General features: G+C 43.0%; 1 protein-coding gene across 8 annotated transcripts in view; it reads left to right on the forward strand.

Annotated features, from left to right (window-relative positions):
- Positions 1-19,879, forward strand: part of AAK1 (AP2 associated kinase 1) — a 172,620-nt gene that overhangs the window by 108,928 nt on the left and 43,813 nt on the right. For 5 of the 8 annotated variants that reach the window (XM_059405938.1, XM_059405939.1, XM_059405932.1 and 2 more), the window contains exons 7-13: positions 577-658; positions 1,162-1,294; positions 4,794-4,897; positions 7,084-7,163; positions 11,206-11,360; positions 12,320-12,684; positions 15,986-16,261. In XM_059405938.1, coding sequence (XP_059261921.1) covers positions 577-658; positions 1,162-1,294; positions 4,794-4,897; positions 7,084-7,163; positions 11,206-11,360; positions 12,320-12,684; positions 15,986-16,261 — 1,195 coding nt within the window. The remainder of the gene's footprint in view (positions 1-576; positions 659-1,161; positions 1,295-4,793; positions 4,898-7,083; positions 7,164-11,205; positions 11,361-12,319; positions 12,685-15,985; positions 16,262-19,879) is intronic. The other 3 variants (XM_059405940.1, XM_059405936.1, XM_059405937.1) reach the window with 1 other exon arrangement.

Consider the following 19,879-nt stretch of genomic DNA (forward strand, 5'->3'; position numbering starts at 1 on the left):
TTCATCCCTCTTCCGGCACCCCCCTCCCACCCCGTTCTGCCCTTCTCCAGTGTCTCAGCCTGTATGACATGTCTGAGTTGAGCCAAATCAAGGGGAATTGCCGTTTTTAAAAAGGAATCAGAGAATACAGTATAAATACACTATTAGACAACAAGGATTTGTAGGAGATTTTATCATTGGAGGACCCAAGAAGAGTTGCTTTTAGTGTTTATTGAAGTGCCTCAGTGTCTGGGTCTCCTCGTGCTATCGGATAGAAGGACTGCTTCTAGAGGGCCTTGGGGGTAGACCAAGGACAGCTTTTCATTTTATCTGCACTGGTATTTCATGCTCTCTTCTGCGGATTGCTTGCAGGGAACTAGACTTTTTAAATTTAATGTATGTGTTTTTAAAAAGTTATTTCTGGGTGTGGTGCATAAACAATGAATGTTGGAACACTGAAAAGAAATAAAATAAAATAAAATGGAAAAAAATACTTAAAATGCAAAAAAAGAAAAAAATAAAAAGTTATTTCTGCTACCCCTGGTTTTTAATTATAGCATTGACATATTTAACAAAAAACAAATCTCTTGATTGTAGATACACAACGCTGTCCTATCGAGCACCAGAAATGGTCAACCTGTACAGTGGCAAAATCATCACTACGAAGGCAGACATTTGGGTAGGTGTCAACTAACCTATCCGCACCTCAGATACCAGCAGTCTTGACCATAAACCCCCAAGTTTAATGCAGACAGTGCCATAGCGAGAGTGGCCACTGTACCATGTCACTGTCTCCTGACCCTCAGGGTTATTCTTCACTCCAGGTGACCAGCCACTGCCTCATGAAGGATGTCAAAGGAAATGACTTTAGAGTTCTGTGAAAATTATTCAGGTGACCTGCCCTTTATTTAGGTGGTTTTCATATATGCATTACTAATTCTTAAGAGCAAAACAGCTGAAATGCTTGTTCCTTATTGGAACACAGTTTGGTAATGATGGTCGAAATAATGTACGTCAGCAGCTAAATAGTGGTGTTGAGTTCTAAATTCAAGTTTCTGATAGGTTAATAGTACAGAGTGTTTGTATCTGCTTGTAAATGTGGACGAGGCCAGTATATCTCAGTAGACCCATCGGCAGTTATGGTAAATAAACCACTTGTAGCAATCTGCTTTATTTTTTTAGGCTCTCGGATGTTTGTTGTATAAATTATGCTACTTCACTTTGCCATTTGGAGAGAGTCAGGTGGCAATTTGTGATGGAAACTTCACAATTCCTGATAACTCTCGATATTCCCAAGACATGCACTGCCTAATTAGTAAGTATTTAAAGTTTCTCGTTTCATGTGTTTACCTCTAATCTCCAGGAATGAACTGGGGGACAGAGGGACTGGATCGCAGGAGGGACAGGTTGGATGCAACAAAGATGAGTCATCCGGTAATGGTTGGTCACTCAAAGATGACATAAAACAGTGTTAGAGTCATAGGACTTTTTACCAGAAATCTAAGCTCTTTTGCACTTGAGCAGAAATCCCAACTGTGCTCTGAGCGGCACAGAACTGCTCTGTTCTCTTGCAGTCGATATGAAAGAGTCCAGCTGACTCTTATCAAGTGATAAGAAATTCATCCTTGCAAAACTGGAAGCAACTCAAATTGAAATGATTGCCATGCGTTGGCTGGAGTGAATACATAATTAAGACTGTATAACTCTGTGGAACAAGATTTTTTTTTCTCTCTCTTTAGGTTAATCACTGGATTTTGATAACAAGCATTTAAACTCGGTGCTTGGTTTAAAGTGTTTTTTTTAGATGCCCCACTCTTCTGCATCATCCTAGCGAGCATATGTGCCAGTTCATTAACCAGATGGTAGAACGAGTAATCTTTGCACAAGCACTTGTACTTAAATGTGAAACAGAGATAGTTTATCATCTTTTCACATTGGTCAGGGGATTTAGCATCTAAATTTTAACCATGATGGGGTATAAGTCCTGGGATGGTTTGGGGCCCCGTTTGGGTCCTGGGTGGGGTTGCATTGAAAAAAATAGAAGGAGATATGGGTAGAGCATCTGACAGTTGTTGAGGGCCTCCTTGTACCTTATTTAATTCTTTAAAATCTCATATAGTAAATTTAATTATCCCCATTATACAAATAAGGAAGCCAAAGCTGAGAAAGTATAGGTGACTTACCCAGGGTAACGTAGTTACAGCTTTTAGGCAACTATCTATTCCACTGGGCCAATTTCATCAATCCACTTCCTCTGTTTATGAAACAAAAAGTGTGTGTGTGTTGGTGGGGGGGTAATTTAAAGAGACAGAGTGTGGCATTTAATGGTTGTTGGATGGTTTTCAGAGGTAAAGCAGGAGAGTAGTCCCTCCTGATCCGCGGATTTGCTTTCTGCGGTTTTAGCTACCCACTGCTGACCGCACTGGGAAGCAGACGATCCTACTTCCCATGTATAGTTGGGTCAGTAGTAGCCTAATCTTATGTCACCATGCCTGTGTCATTCCCTCATGACATCTCATCACACAGGCATTTATGCTTTTACGTCATCACAAGAAGGGTGAGTACAGTGTGATGAGATGTTTTGAGAGAGAGGGAGAGACCACATTCCCCTAACTTTTATTGTAGCATATAGTTATAAATACTTTATTTTATTATTATTGTTAGTTGATATCATACTGTACCTAATTTATAAATTGAGCTTTATCATACTTATGTGTGTATAGGAGGAAACAGTATCTCTCGGAGTCAGTACTATCTGCGGTGTCAGGCTCCTACTGGGGGTCTCGGAACTTGTCCCTCCCCCCTCTCCCACACCAGATAAGGAGGGACTACTGTGTATCTATTCTAGAACTGGAGCTACCTAAGTGAGACTGGAAAGATATATAGGAAATGGCCACATCTGGTGCTAGAATGGTAGGATTTTAGGGACTACATTTGTTAACATTTGTACAGCCATTCATATTAGGAAAAATAACTCTTCACTAGTGTCTGTAACATTGACATCTTTCCCAAACTCTGACCTATTTCTTTACAAACTGCTTGAAGTTTCCATAGTCAACCTAAAGTCACAGGTCTAAAATGAAATTTATTGTTCTTGCCCAATTACTCCCGATACATAGTTCCCCTCTTTTTTCAGTTTCTATCAGTGGTGTCACCATTCAAGCTGGGATAATGGAAACTTAAGGTTTTCTTTGGACTTGGCTCACAAGAGAGTATAGTCAGGCGTTTTCTAGGCAGTGCTCATTCTTGGGAGTCTCTCCTATTGCCATCACATTCTCTCTGTTCTCATCCCTGTCACCACAGTATATACACACTGGGTCAGCGTGTGCCTGTAGGGTGGGGTGGCCACTAGCCTCTCTCCTCAGTCTGTCAGTCCAGCACCGCCTCACGGTGAGATCGGTCTTACACAGCGGCCCCCTAGCAAGTCCCCATATTAAACTTCCTTGTTCGCCCATGGTCCCACAGGAGGGCCCAGCTTCTTAGCATGGCATTTAAGACCCTTCATACTCTGGTTCCACCCCACCCAGCCAGCCTTATTTCCCTGTGTTCTCTGACAAGGAAATTTCTCTCTGTCCCTCTGGCACCTGCATTTCCTCACAACAGAGCCTTCCCTTGCTTTTTACCCAAGTACATTTTTGCCCAGACTATTCCTTCACCAAGAATATCTTTTTTCCCTCTCTCCCCTGACCGACTTAATTCTTTCCTGCCTTCAAGCCCAAATCCTGCGTTTTCTTTCTTCCTTCCTTTCTTTTTTTTTAATTACTTTATTTGAGAGAGAGAGAGAGAGAGAAAGTACTCGAGCTGGGGACTAGGGTTGGGCAGAGGGAGATGGAGAGAGAATCTCAAGCAGAGCCCCAGCTGAGCCAGGAGCTGGACGCGGGGCTCAGTCTCACAGCCCTGAAATCATGACCTGAGGCAAAAATCAAGAGTTGAACTCTCAACCAGCTTCGCCACCCTGGCGCCCCCAAACCCTGCTTCTTCTGCAAGGCCTTCACAAGACTGCAGCCTCTTCAGCCTTAGTGTTCAGACCATTCATTTGGTTCCTTAAACAGTAAGGCCTTGCATTGTTGTTTGTATGTATGCATGTGTATGTTTGTGTGTCTTCACAAAGATTTTTTTTCCTGGGGATTTTTCCAGCTTCAGAAAGGGCGGAAGCTTAAAGGATCTGGAAATAAACAAATGTCGTATAGAATATGTAAAAGTAGAGATATATTTATCATTTTGTAATTTCTTTTAGAATGGAAACCAGCTAATATCCCCAACAAAGGAGTAATAAGTTAGTTTTTTAAAATCTGAGTTTTGAGGGGTGTTTGGATGGCTCAGTTGGTGGACATGTGCCTCTTTATCATCAGGGTCACGAGTTCTAGCTCCATGTTAGGGGTAGAGATTACTAAAAAAAAAGAAAGAAAGAAAGAAAGTGAAAAAAAATAAGTTTTGATTATAAATATCAAGGATAATCATTTGTTTAGCAAGATAAGGAAGCCAGAAGCTCATAACTTCATAGGTACCAGAATATGAAGGTGGTTACTTTAATAATGAGAGCTTGCTTGAGTCTCTGTTGTCCAAGCCACAGAATGTGAACTTCAAGTATCTTTGTTTCAGTTCAGAAACTTTGTTACTTTCTTGTATATATTAAAAGTTTTAGGGAAGTTAGAACTTTGGTTTCTGAGAGGGGAGGGAAAAAGCTAATTACACTGTTTGACTTTTATGAGAAATAAAAATGAAAAAAAATTGATAACAGAGAAATTATGTTTCCTAGCTAATGTAATAAGTATTAGGGTATTATTAAATATGTTCACATATGTTTGTCTTAGGGTATATGTTGGAACCAGACCCGGATAAAAGGCCAGATATTTACCAGGTGTCCTACTTCTCATTTAAACTACTCAAGAAAGAATGCCCAATTCCTAATGTACAGGTATGTGAAAGGTGCTTTTTAGGGGGAAGTAAATATTATCAAATTGTCATTTAAAATTCCTGGATCGTAAACCAGCTTTTAATGAATATAGATGTCCCTTGTTTTGTGTGGTAGGGGGCATGCAAGCAAAGCTAACTGTGAAGCAATTACTATAAAGAAAATCCAGTTTTCCCATAGAATTTAGTTAATAAACTAAGGTGTTACACCAAAAAAAAAAAAAAAAAAAAATCATCCCTAGGGATTGAGTTGAGTACTTTGGGTGAAGATTGACCAACCTACTGTCCTGTTAATTTCCACATTTCACTATGAGCTATGTGCCTGTTGTGTTTCCCTAGCAGTGGTAAGGCAGGCTGTCTTCCTGAGGTGGGTCTCTGAATTTGCTCCCATACCTACTGGAACATAAGCCCTTTGACCCTTTTCTCCTTTCCTGCAGCAGAGCTTTCTTGATTCTGCTTCTATTCTCCACCATCTATAACTTACCGTCCTTCCTTTCCCGCTACCCTCCTCACACACATCAGGCCATAGGAATGTTTTCTACATTTAGTAATCCTAAACTCTGCACTCAACAGTTTTCAGAGTACAGTGCTTACAAACCCCCTTTTTACAGTCTTAGCATATTTTTCCTGTGTGATCCAGCTCCCTTAAATATTTTACTAATGCATGCCATAGTAGATAAGTTCTAATCTGAAATTGTCTTCCCAGTTTTCCCAATCGTGAACATCAATCATGATGTCACTGTTGGAGCTTAAAGGTACTAATAAATAACACTCCTCTTTCACTCCCACTTTTGGAATCAGATATGGGAATCATTCAGATGGAACTCAGAGTGTTGACTGTATTGCTAATAAGATTGAATCAGAGGGGGCACCTGGGTGGCTCAGTGGGTTTAGCCTCTGCCTTCAGCTCAGGTCATGATCCCAGGGTCCTGGGATTGAGCCCCGCATCAGGCTCCCTGCTGAGCAGAGAGTCTGCCTCCCCCTCTCTGCCTGCCTCTCTGCCAAGTTGTGATCTCTGTTGTGTCAAATAAATTAAAAAAAAAAAAAGATTGAATTAGAGAACGAAGCTTGACCAGTCAGGCTCCCCAACTTTAGATCCACATGACGGAGCAGGGAGCGCCTGATTTTGTAGGGACAGCTTCTCAAAGGAGAAAGGGCACAGGTGAGCCAGGTGAGCTCACTTTTTTCTCCCAGTCCTATCAAATAAGTTACGCTTCTCCCTTGGGAGAGGTATGCTTGGAGAAAGGAAGAGAAGCAAGGAGAGATATCCTAGCAGAAATTCTCCCCACCTAGACACATGAAGGAAATGGAAGGTCCCTCCTAAAAGCCTGACCATTTACTATGACTAGTATTCCATTTATCAGCTTTCCAGATTAAAATGAGGAATCTTGTACGGAGCCTAACATTACCTTTTTTTTCTTTTGCTGCCCCACTTTCCCATTCATTAAGTTAAATAACCTGAAGTATAATTAGAAGCATTCAGATTGGTAACTGGTTTTTTAAAAGTCAGCTTCATGAGTCTCAAGCCATTTGGTACTCACTCAGCAGTGCTAAGCAGTTGTCTTATGGTTGGGGATAGGAGTGCTCCCTCCAGAGTTGGACCCTGTATTAGGTGGCCAGTGCACAATCCAGGGAGTAGGAGTTCTGCTGGCCTTGTGGGTCAACGGGTGCCTCATGCACTGGGACAGTCCCAGTGCTGCAACCGTTTCACATGGTTCGTGGCTCTGGTTTTCTCCCAATGTTCAAGACAGAAGATGGAATGAATCCCAGCTGGATGTGCTGCTAGTCAGCACTGACTTCTGTCAGGTCTAGCTCATAGCTTAAATAGTATGGGTTTACTATTTACTGATACAACTATCAGGTTACCATTATCTCTTTCCCATTCCATTCTCAACACTACCTCCAAGCTGTGTGGTAGGAAACGAAGGGTCCAGAAGGTTGGGAGCGGTGGAGGAGGAGCACACCTGACTCTGGCTGCTCTGTCCTCTTCTCTGATAAGGTGCCTCCCTGAAGGGGGCGGAGACTAGTGGGCTCTACCCTTGGTTAACTTCACTTCCCTCTACTAGACATCAGGGCCTGGAAGCCATGCTGGAAAATCCCGGACACGTATTTCTGTTGGCCTAGTCATGCTGGTATTCATTTACAAAGAAATCTGCAATGTCCTTTTGTGGTTTCCTTTCAATTCTATAGAACTCTCCCATTCCTGCAAAGCTTCCTGAGCCAGTGAAAGCCAGTGAGGCAGCTGCAAAAAAGACCCAGCCAAAGGCCAGGTAAGAACCGCCCAAGTGTGCACAGGTCCTGTGCCAGTGACCACAGTGGCAGGGGAAGGTGCTTGGTTATCAGTTTGCTCCCATGGCCAGAGGCTGCGCAGAGCTGGAGAGCGAGCTCTGTCTTTTCCTGGGAGTACAAGGAGGAATATAAAGAAACGCAACCATCTACATTTGAAAGAGAACCAAGAACTCCACAGCTGTTTCTTTTGCTCTACAAGCACAGGAGCATTCAGAGAAGAAGCAACAGCTGACTTAAAATATTGCCAAAAAGAACATCCTAAACAGAGGTCCTGGCCTTCATGTAGCCTGGTTCTCTACTCTAGTCCTTCACCTCCCTTTCCTCCTTACTTTCTGTGGCCCTGACCACCTCAAAAGAGTGCTGGTCAAGGCACAGACTCGGTGAACAGCAAAAGAGCTTGTGGATCTTAGGTAATCACCTTCCAGGTAACATGGGGTCTTCCAAGAAGCAGGTGCCAAGAGAGGACTGAAGAAGCTAGGATTTTATTTGACCAGGAGGGAAAACAGAGAAGCAGCCAGGGAAGGCCGGAAGAACTGTCAGAAGGCGATGTAAGTCTGACTCAGAGAGAGGAAGGAAGGGTAGGTAGAAGTGACCTAGAAACTACCAGACAGTTTACGGAAGGTTCACCAAAGATGTCAGGGAATCCTCAAGCCAAAGGCAGCCATCAGAGGAGCCCCATATCCCAGGAACCGGCCTACTTTAATCCCCCTATGTTTGGGGTCAGAGGCTGGGAGCAGCCCGTGGGAAGCATAGCCTCAGAGCGAGCATGGCAGTGGATTTCAGTAGCACAGCAGCTGGGGGGCACGTAGCCTTTGGACCCCTTCCAAGCCGCAGGTCTCCGGGGCACAGCCTCTTGGTCTCCGTGTTTCCAAATGGCAGGTTCCGAGGGTAGTCATAGAGATGTGTATACCTCTTTTTTCTGCCATGTTCCTGTGGCAAGGAAACATGAGTCACAGACTGTCAACCCAGTACCCTAGATGGGAATATGTGAATTTTAATAGAACGGTAAAATAATTTTACACATTTTATGTTTTGTACATTTTAAATTTTATACATTTTAAAACATTCTTAAATGTTTATGGAATAAATGTAAACACTGATGTGGCTCCAAAAGTTAAGAAGACTTATTTTTCATGAATTCAGCAAACAATATTAATAACAGTGTTATTTTCAATAATCAATAACAATGTTACTTTGTAGTCTGTTCCTTACTGAAGTTGGCCGTGCTCACCTCTGGAAATTGCTTTTGGGGTTGAACTCATTAGCTGAGTATTCGGGTTTATGCCCATATTGCTCTAGACCCAAATATGGAAGGTACTGAGGCTAAGCAAGGATCCAGCCCCACAAAGGCCCGCATTTATAACAGTGACAATGACCGGTACCGCTCTGAGTGGTGCTGTGTTGTGTCAAATGAAGAAAAGCATACCTGTATCATAAGGCACATGTGAACATTAGTGACTGTGAAACTGTTTGTATGGATCCAGAATGCTCAAGAATACATAGGCCTTACAGCCCAGAGATTTGGGGCTAAGGTGTCCTATCTGTAATTTACATTGATTTCATTTGCATTACCATATTTGCTCCCCAGTCCCAAGAAGTTAAGTTTTTCTTTCTGACTCTGTTATTAAAGTAACCACTCTTCTTTAAGGCATCGTGTATAGCAGATACCGTATAAGGCCCTTTATATAAATAAGATGACTTTATTTTCCTTGAAGTAGATCTATGAACCGTTACTGTTCTCATTTTACAGATGAGGAAACAGATTCAGAATTATAGGTTGCCCAAGGTAATCAATCAATATGTGGTTAGTAAAAAAGAGCCCAGAATTCTAGCATCCATATTGGGTTCTTACTCTGTTCTATGCATTGAATGATTTGCACACAAACACATAGATGGGACAACTTAGAGCCAGATCTCCTGCTTAAAGATATTTTTTCAGAGCATATTGAGGGCCATTCAGACTAACATTTTGAGCACTCTGCAGTTTATAAAAATGGTTTCACAGTCGTTGATGCATTTGATATTCACATCTGCTTCATGATGTATTATTTTCTCCATCTCCTACAGAAGGGACCCAAAGCAAGAAGAGGTCAAATGGCATACCTATCATCACACAGTTAGTCAGGAAGCAAGCTCAAATATAGTTTTCTCTGACCCCAAATCCTTTTATCTCTAAGATTTTACACTTAAGACACATCCATCAAGGGGCTCCTGGGTGGCTCAGTTGGTTGAGTGTCCGACTCTTGATTTCGGCTCAGGTCATGATCTCAGGGTCGTGGGATCAAGTCCTGTGTTGGGCTTCATACTCAGCACAGAGTCTGCTTGAGATTCTCTCTCTCTGCCCTTCCTCGCGCTCTCTTTCACTCTCTTTCTCTATCAAATAAATAAATCTTTAAAGAAGAGAGAGAGAGAGAAATCCATCCAGTGTGGAGATTCTTAATTAACTTTTGGTTACGACAGACATCTGTTGGACTTTCTCACTGTTGGCTGTATTATTCTTATACCTTTCTTCTCCAACATTTGGCCTGTTTTCTTTTCTACCTTCCTTCCCCAGATTATAGCCTCCCCAAATATGATAGCTTTTATATTATAAGTTCTCTACCCTACACAAGAGCATCCCTCTAGCAGGATTGCAAAGGAAAGCCTCAGGATCCCCAGTGGACATCCCCTGGAGATATGTCATGGGGAAGGCACATGGGACCTGCTGCTTTGCTTCCTATCTTACATTTCGTGGAGAATGTACCAGACATATTTTGGGAATAGTGATGAAGCTCATTTGTTTTGGCCATAACTTCAGTTATACTCCCCAGTGTGTATTTTCAAAAGACCACTACTCTGTTCTGAGTTAGATGGCAGCCAGCTGTCTGAACTACTCTAAATGAACAGAAGTTATCCCTGAATTTTTACACTATCACAAGGAATAAGACCACCCAGCAGTCCTCCCTGTGTTAATTTGAATTAGATTTGGCTGTAACATTCAAAATGACTGTGGCTCATAAAAGATAGACTGGAGGTAAGTAGTCCATGGTTGGTTTGGCAGTTCTGCCCCACACCCAGGCTTCTTCAAGCTTATCACTCTACCTTCCCTACGATTGTAGCTATGACCTCATAGACCAAAACGGTAACTTCCTGTTCCAAGCAACAGATGAAGGAGTAGCCAAAGAAGAGAGACAAATGGCATACCATGGAAACTGCCATGTGACAATTTGATTTCCCATGTAAGGCCAGAACTTCGACACATAGCCACACCTGATTATAAGAGAGGCTGGACAATGTGATTTTTACTCTGGGTGAAGTCTAGCTAAATTTTTTAATTGGAATATATTTTGTATATAACATTGTATAAATTTAAGGTATCTAGTAGTTAAAAATTTAACTAAAAATAGTTAAAAATTAAAAATTAATAAATTTAAGGTATACAGTAATTAGAAGCTCTTCCCCTGGGAAGAAGAGGTACATGTATATTGAGGAAATAGATCCCTGTCATAGTCCCCAAATCCTCTATCTTGAATTATTTACTCATTCCTTCTAGTTGCCTTATTGGAGTCACTCGTTTACATGCTTTTTTTAATTATAGAGAGACCATTTTGATAACTAGTTCTAACCAAGTTTGAGTTCCTTCTATATCTGAAAAACACCTGTTTCAAACCCCTTTCCATTATCACCCAAAGGTATATTCTGGGAAATCCTAGGAATTAGTAGGTCGAAGGATTCCAAGTTCAGGTATAGGGCTCTCTTCAAAGTTCTCCAGGCACATGGACCCATGAAAAGTTCTGCTGAAAGAAATCAGCTTGATGTATATTGATTAGTGTGTTAAATTTCTTTCCCACCAACCCTTGTTTTATAACATCGAGTAACACATAACATCCTGTGGAATACCCTTTGACAAATGTCGATTAAGCCAGTCTGGAAGGTTTGGATGAGTGTGGAGGGGAAAGCCAGTCCATCAAGTGCTCTGTCTGCTCCTTTCCCACTCTCCCCACGTTAATGTAAATCTTTGTCCCCCCTCCCTTCCTTTTCTAGACTGACAGATCCCATTCCCACAACAGAGACTTCAATTGCACCCCGGCAGAGGCCTAAGGCTGGGCAGACTCAGCCAAACCCAGGGATCCTTCCCATCCAGCCAGCCCTGACACCTCGAAAGAGGGCCACGGTTCAGCCCCCACCCCAGGCTGCAGGTCAGTAACTCGGTGTGAAATTTGGTACACGTCTTGGTTATCCCGGTCAGTAATGGAAGTCTCGGGAAGACTACTTTTGCTTCAGAAATGGAATCCAGAGGCACATGAGGAATAATGGTTTGCCTTGAGGAACAGGGGGTAAGCGCGCACTGAAATTATATGGCACGTAGCTGGTAAAAGGGGAGTCCTCTCACTGAATTCTGCAGGGGACCTCCAAGACCACTGAAGTGTGATACCTCTATTTTTTCTAGTCTTGACCCTGATTTTCTGGCTTGGTCCATTCATCCCATGCTTTCATGTTTATTTCATATTCTTCTCTTGGCCTTGAAAGAAACAAGACTCTTCTTTTTTGACACAGAGGCATTGTTTCTTTAATGTTCTGTCTACTTAGAGTATCTGTTTCCACTCCGTGTTTTGGTATTCTGGTTCTAATGAGGTGATTTAGTTTAGAGGATTTAAATTATCCAGTAACAGAGTTTAGTCATCACTTCCCTACCAGGAAGCTGCTTTTGGTGAATTTGGTGGTCATCTACTCATAGGCAGGCATCTAGACTGGGTTCGTGTAACTTACATACATGTATATATGTAGATACATGTAAAATATCAAAGAAGGCTTTTGTCCCGAAGCTTTTAAGTGCAAAGATTGTATTTGAATACATTAGCATCAAAGGCCAGTTGAATATGGACTTGGGTGGTGACTAAAGGAGTAATTGACAGATGGTATGGTGAATAAGGGAAGGCTTTCTGAAGGAGGCAAGCATTGAACCTTGTCCCTGAACCTTGTTTTGAAAAACACTAAGCACATAGTTTAGCAAGAAGATGCAAAGACAGAGGCACATGGATTTGGGGATTATCTGTCTACTTATCACCCCCCCTCCCCATTTCTTTGGCAAGAGAAAGCAAACCATTTTTGTCTGGAAGAGTTTGGAGCCCTTAAATGGAGTTTATTCTCATTACAGGATCCAGCAATCAGCCTGGCCTTTTAGCCAGTGTTCCCCAACCAAAAACTCAGCCCCCACCCAGCCAGCCTCTACCACAGTCTCAGCCCAAGCAGCCGCAGGCTCCACCCACCCCACAGCAGGCGCAGCCCACTCCAGCCCAGGCTCTGCCCGCTGCGGCCCAGGCCACGCCCCAGCACCAGCAGCAACTCTTCCTCAAGCAGCAGCCGCAGCTGCAGCAGCAGCAGCAGCAACCACAGCAGCAGCAACAGCAGCAGCCGCCGCAGCAGCAGCCACCACCCCAGCAGCAGCCGCCACCTCCCCAGCAGCCCGCGGGCACTTTTTACCAGCAGCAGCAGCAGCAGCAGCAAGCCCAGGCTCAACAGGTAAAGCGTTCAGTCTGACCCTTGCTTGACCCAACTGAGGCGGCGCTGTGGACAGGCCCAGGAGACGTAGACATCTTTCTTGAGAAGCACCAGGAAGACAGGGAGCCACTAGACATCGCATCATTGCTTCTTCCAGAACAAAATACCAGAAAGCTGTGCATAGCGGATGCATCATGGGGCCACTCACACCCCTTTCTTGGGGAATTCTTCAGCTGATGGAGGAGCCTCACCGAGGGAGCTGTTTTAAGGGGCTCCTTTTCTCTTCTCTCTAGCTCTCTGTCTTTTTTTTCCTCTAACACAATTGCATCAATACCATACTAAAAATAATAATTTCTTCTTCTTAAAAAATACCCAGTAATGTTTAACTTCCTGATGTCTCCTAATTTCACTTGGCTTGTTCGAATCAAGTTCCAAACAAGGCCCACATGTTATGTTTAGATGCAAATCTTTTTTCTTCCATTATCTTTTCATAGTTTTTCTACATTTTTTACTATGAGTATAATTCATTTTATAATGATTGCCATATATTTCAAGTCCCCTTTTATTCATAATGCCCTCTCCCTTTTTTTTCGCTTTGCCACTTAATTTTTTGAAGAAACTAGGTCAGTTGTCCTGTAGAATTTTCCACCTTCTGGAATTTGGCTAATTGCGTCCCTGCGGCCATATATGTTCTTCCATCCCCTTGGGATACTTGGGAAATATATTTTGTTTCTTTTGTTTTGTTAACAGAATGTATACAATAAATGCAAATTTATATTCCTAATTCAGAATTGTAATTATAAGATTTTTGCTTAACTCCTTGGATTTTATATTTGTATTTTTCTGATCTGGTAAACTGGTGATTTTTTGAGGCTTGCTCAGAATTTGGTTCAGTTGGATAGTTCTTTGTTCTTCCAGTTGCATCTCTTCAGGAGGTGTATAGGGTCTGGTTGTCGCTCTCTTTTATCAATGTTAAAATCAGTCAGTGAGTTTGGTATTGTCTGTCTGATCCATTCATTCAATGTCCCAGATCAGTTTAGCAGCAATTGCTAATCATTTCCTCAGTCCATTCACTCATCAGGCATGAAAACATGGTGATATTCTAACATTCCCTCTTCACTTAGGGGCTGGAATTTTTCTGAGTAGAATTTTTCTTAACTATTTGATGACCCTGACATACTGTTTATATAGAAAAGGCAGGAAAAATGCTTGAGTTTTTGCCTGTATTTACCAGTTTTCAGAGTGGGTTTGTTGCTAGTGTCATCTAAAGATGAACAGAGGTTTTTGATTTGTTTTATTTTAGTGTCATGAATTCAGGGATTTAAACATATTTAGTTTCCAGACATTGCTGTTTTTAAAATTTTATTTTGATGGCTCAATTGACCCAGCTTTGACCAGTAGAAGTCTCTTCAAGCCGGTTCCTGGGTCCTTTGGTGGTAACCCAGCCATCTTTAATGGTTTCCTTGCTGTTTATTGTAACAGGTCATTCCAGTCTCACTCTGCCCTTGACCTGGATACAGCCCTCTCTCTGAAGGAGCTCCCTTTCCTTTTAAAAATGATACTTAGAGACCACATTTTGATGCTAAGGATACTCCTTTGCTAATGGGTCAGTTATTGTTTTTAGGCCTTTTGAGGGGATACTTGGGAAATATATTTTGTTTCTTTTGTTTTGTTAACAGAATATACACAATAAATGCAAATTTATATTCCTAATTCAGAATTGTAATTATAGGATTTTTGCTTAACTTCTTGGATTTTATATTTGTATTTTTCTGATCTGAAGATCTTGATTCCTAACAACATTAACATAATCACTTAATTGCTTTATAATTTCAAGATAATAGTGCCAACACGAGTACTGGAAACAGTTTGAGATTTCTCTCTCTCTCTCTTTATAAAGATTTTATTTATTTATTTGAGAGAGAGTGAGAGAGAGAGTGCTTGTGCAGGAGAGGAGAGAGGTTCAGAGGGAGAAGCCGACTCCCCGTTGAGCAGGGAGCCTGATGCTGGACTCAATCCTGGAACTCCGGGATCATGACCTGAGCTGAAGGCAGAGACTTAACCAACTGAGCCACCCAGGTGCCCCAGTTAAAGATTTCTTTGTCCTTTTCATTCTTAAAATGTTTTGCTCATTATTTTCTGGAATCAATTTGATAAACAGGTTTATTTGTTTGATTTTGATTTTGATTTGTAGTTATTGCCAAACTTTGGGTTAATTTTGTTGAATGAAAATATAAAACATTTACAGAGTTTCAAAGTTACAGAATTCTTCTCTCTCCATCCCATAATATAGAGGGAGCCCTCATGCTTGTTTACAACTTGAGAGCATTCTATTTTAAGGATACATAGCATGGTTTATTCAATCAGTGTCCCCTGTTGATAAACATTTGGTCATTTCCAGCATTTTGCAGTTATAAATAGGCAGCTACTTGTTGACATCTGCTTCTTTGCTAACCCTTTAACTTTTGCCCCAGGAGGCAAACCTTATCCAATCCCCTAACTCTACAACTAAGTACAACTAAGTAACAGTGTTTGGGATGCTCAAAGGCAAGTTCTTGACTTTTGTTGATTAGTAGGCGTTTCTCTTAGGCCCTTCTCTGGGCGCGTGTGCGTGTGCGTGTGCGTGTGCGTGTGTGTGTGTGTGTGTGGTTGCCCTTAGCAGTGTGGAATAGACAAATGGATAAGAAGTATCCCTAGCCATTGGCAGTTTATAAGAGAATATAACTTGAAAGAATCGGTTATAGACACAAGATAAAATACCAGTAAGTGTGCTAGAGGATACTGAACATTTTGAATGTTTAAAGATGGGACAATTAGTAAGATAGAGCTATAGGGAAATAATTTTCATCAGGGCTCGAACAGACTCTTTATAGCTGGCTTAGCATTTAGGTTATTTTCAGTGTCGTCCCTGCTTCATCCTCTTCATGGAGCAAAGCATTTTAATCTTGGCTGCTAACAAATCCCTTTACAAGCAGGATTACTTCTGAGATTGGGAGATCGTTTATTAGCTTCCCTTCCACCCCAGCACGGGGAGTCAGAAGATGCACAGTCAAAGGGATGCCTTAGACTTGCCAGAGAAACTCCCCAAAGCCAGGAGGTGGCCCAGAGCCCTCGATGCAGCCTGGCAGTGTCAGGTGCTGTGGGGTTAATTTTAATGCCCTGAGGTCCCCCTCCTAAGTTGAGGCCAAGCTAAGAGACTTCTGCCTGCCCTTGCCTTTGGCTTCAGACTGGGCTCGGTTATTCCTGAGACGTTGGTCTTTTGTGGAATACCGTTCTGAGACACTCTGTTCCCCTTGTCCTTTTTTCCACTTCTCCTGCTCAGTTTCAGGCAGTACACGCAGCCGCCCAGCAACCAGCCATCCCCCAGTTCCCGGTGGTGTCGCAAGGAAGCTCTCAGCCGCAGCTGATGCAGAACTTCTACCAGCCGCAGCCGCAGCAGCAGCAGCAGCAGCAGCAGCTGGCCTCGAGCTTGCACCAACAACAGCTGCTGACTCAGCAGGCCGCCTTGCAGCAGAAGACTGGGGCCGCGGTGGCGGCAGCGGGACAGCAGCCCCAGGCGCCCCCCGCCGCAGCCCCGCAGGCGCCCGCGGAGCCGGCGGTAAGAGCCGGCCAGGGCTCCGAGTCCCAGAGTCCCGGAGCAGGAGAGCGCAGCGGGCGGGGCCCGCCACAGGGCGGGGCCCCTGCGTTAGGGAGAGGCGGCTGCCCCAGGCTTGTGGTTAAAATACTTGATTTTTGTTCTCTTGTTATGCCTGAGGTCAGGAGGATGTATTCTGTAGAAGGTAAGAGGTTTAACAAAAACGATTCTAGGCTACTGATGAAGAGAAACATTCTTATTTATCAGTCTAAAATTAGACTGGCAGAAAGAGCTGTTTGCTGTCTCTGTTGGTGCGTGTAGGTCAGTCAAGGACCCAGATAGGATCAGAGGAAATCCTTTCCCTTGAAGGGGGGGGTTTGACCACTGTGGCCTCTCCAGTCTCTGGAGGTTTGCGTGGCCTCCCCTGACACCTGATAGGGCTTTACTTATTCTTGGTCTTCGGCAACATGACCTCATCTAAGTCTACCATGTAGCGGCCTTGAGGGGCCTCCTTGCTGGGACCATTTACCATGACCCAATCCTCTGGGCACCAGAGCACCTGAGTACTGCGGGAGCCATCTTGTTGGTTGAGAAATTGGGCACGTCCACTTCTAGATACGGGCTGACTACAGCGTCAGAACTCCTTCCTCCTCTCTTAATTGATCTTTACAGCTTCAGCAACCTCAGGCACAATGTGTTTTGCCTCTACCAAGTGCTCTTAATTCTGTACTCACATATTTCTGAGTGATCGTGAAGAAAATATTCTAGTGATAGGAAAAGGCATCGTATATATCCAGTCAATAGAGTATCACAGCTACTCTCTCATTCCCAGGGAAGTCCAGCTACTAGACAAATGAAGGAAAAGTAAGAAATCGTCTTCTGAGGATTGATTTCTAATAGAGTTTTGTCACCCATCTTAAACTGGAAAACCATGCTTTCAAAAGGAAGCATTGCTGTAAATAGATTGTCTTCTTTGAGCCTCAGCTTAGTTTGTGTCAGTGACTTTACACCTCTGTTTCTGAAACAACTCATTCTTCCCTGCAGGCGTGTGGTAGACAGCCACTTTCTGTATTTTTAAGACGAACTGAAGTTCTTCTTGATAATGGAGTTTTTTTTTTTTTTTAAAGATTTTATTTATTTATTTGACAGAGAGAGATTACAAGTAGGCAGAGAGGCAGGCAGAGAGAGAGAGGAGGAAGCAGGCTCCCCGCTGAGCAGAGAGCCCGATGCGGGACTCGATCCCAGGACCCTGAGATCATGACCTGAGCCGAAGGCAGCGGCCCAACCCACTGAGCCACCCAGGCGCCCGTTAATGGAGTTTTTAAAAAAATTATTATAGGGGCGCCTGGGTGGCTCAGTCATTAGGTGTCTGCCTTCGGCTCAGGTCATGATCGCAGGGTTCTGGGATCAAGAGCCCTGCATTGGGCTACCTGCTCAGCGGGAAACCTGCTTCTCCCTCTCCCACTCCCCCCACTTGCGTTCCCCCTCTCACTGTGTCTCTCTGTCAAATAAGTAAATAAAATCTAAAAATATAAAATTATTATATGATGTAGGCAGTTGAGATTGTAATTATCTAGTTTATTCCCCTCATTTACTGGAACTGGAAACTAGACCCAGGCTAGAAAGGGATTACCCAAGACACACAGACTGATAGCAGAGCTAAGGAAAGAACAAAAGAATCCTGATCTGTGTTTAAGGCTAATAATAACAAGTGATCATCCAGGAGGACAAAATGATCAACAGTAACTGACTACATTTCTTATGATGTTCCCCTCACTGTCCCTCTCTCAGGAATGAATTATAAGCCTTCTCGATGTTCCTTGGCTAAAAACGTACCTTGAGCACTTCGCTCTGGGGTAGTTGGTTGAGGGAATAGAGAAAGAGCAAGGAGCAGAACTTGCTTCTGCCAGGAGTCAGAGAACTTCCCAGATTTTACCCATCCCTTTCTCTGTTGACCCTTGTCAGGACTTAACTAGAGGAGCAAGTGAGTGATTGTAAAGAATACTCTGGGTGCCCCTGGGTGGCTGGGATCGAGCCCCTCATCCATCTGCCTGCTCGGTGGGAAGCCTGCTTCTCCCTCTCCCGCTTCCCCGGCTTGTATTCCCTCTCTTGCTATCTCTCTCTCTCTGTCAAATAAATAAAATCTTTTAAAAAAAGAATACTCTGCAGCCATCCTAAAGTAATGATCCACAAAAGGAAAATGGCAATATGCCATAATGTTTATTATAGACTTATTAGTAACAGCCAAAAGAATCAGAGTAACCTAATTGTTCAAGAAGCCAACTGTGCAGCCACTACAAATCATGGTTATAGCATCTGTACAACAATGTGAAACGGTCATGAGAGAATATTGAAATTATGGGAAAAGTATGTACTTGAAAGGGACTTAAATAGAAGATTCCAAAAAGATAAAAACAGTTGTATTAGGATAGTGGGATAGAAGTCTGGGTGGTTTTTCCCCCCCTTTTGTGTATATTGTTGCATTCCTGGATCTGAGTGTACTCTTTTTATAATTACATATATTTGTTCTTTAAAATATATGTTTATAAAAAATAAAAAATTAAAAAAAAAATCTCTAGCAAGACAGACATCTTAGTCTACTTTGATTCTCCCTCCACTATGCTTTGTCTGTTCCCCCCTTCCCCTTCCTAATCCCATCTTTGGAGGAGACATAGATGATGAAGAAAAGAGAGTCCTGAGCAGTAATGAGGAGACGTGGATTCTGTCCCCAGTTGACTCTATGACCTTGAGCGAGCCCTTAACTTAACCTCAGGGGGCCTTGGTCTCAGCTCCTCTGAAATGAGGGAGTTGGAATCTGTGCTAAGGTCCCTTTGTCTCTCGTATTCTTAGATTTGAAATGGAAATAAAACTGCCTGCCTGATGGGGCTGTTGTGAGGAGTAGCTGAATGGATTGGAGTGGTTTTGTATTAGTAGATAGCTGTGATAGCGTAAGGTGTCCTCCTGAAGTGTCTGTTCTTCACTATGCTGCCTATGGGGATAGGTAAGAAGAAGGGAAATGTTCTCCAAGTAGTCTGGACTCTTCAAAATAAAGGAACTCAGCAGTGAAGTATATCCTTCTCAAAGCCATGACTGTCTTAGACTCTTGTTCAGTCCATAAAGCCATGGTGGTCTCTGTGGGTACTAGTTCTAGGTTGGCTGTTCAGTCCATAAAGCCATGGTGGTCTCTGTGGGTACTGGTTCTAGGTTGGCTGTTGAAGGTACACCCCTGGGCCACTAGAAGTTGTGGAACCAGAGCTCTGGTCTTCCCAGAACAGACTGCTTCTCCCTCAGAGATCTGTCAGCTGCTTTTCCCTCTGACCTTAACCTGACTGATGTTAGAGGCTTGTTTTGTGTCATTCAGTTGGTGAGTGCTTGTGTACTCATATGTGCATATAAACCTGCCTCAGTCAAATTCAGAGTCTGCGTCAATAAGGGGACAAAATCTCAGGCTGTCAGCATCCTGACCCAAATAGCTGGCCCCTCTGGTTTCCCTTCTCTCTCAGGATTACCTGTGATGGCACTGAATGTGAGGGCTGAGCTGCAGCATGGAGGGGCATCTTAGTCTGAAACTAGGGACTGGAGGGAAGGGATAGTTCAATACCTGAGTCTAACATTCTGAATCATTTTGTCTCTGGACTGAAA

The sequence above is a fragment of the Mustela nigripes genome, chromosome 7, assembly GCF_022355385.1.
Source record: "Mustela nigripes isolate SB6536 chromosome 7, MUSNIG.SB6536, whole genome shotgun sequence".
NCBI lineage: Eukaryota > Metazoa > Chordata > Mammalia > Carnivora > Mustelidae > Mustela > Mustela nigripes.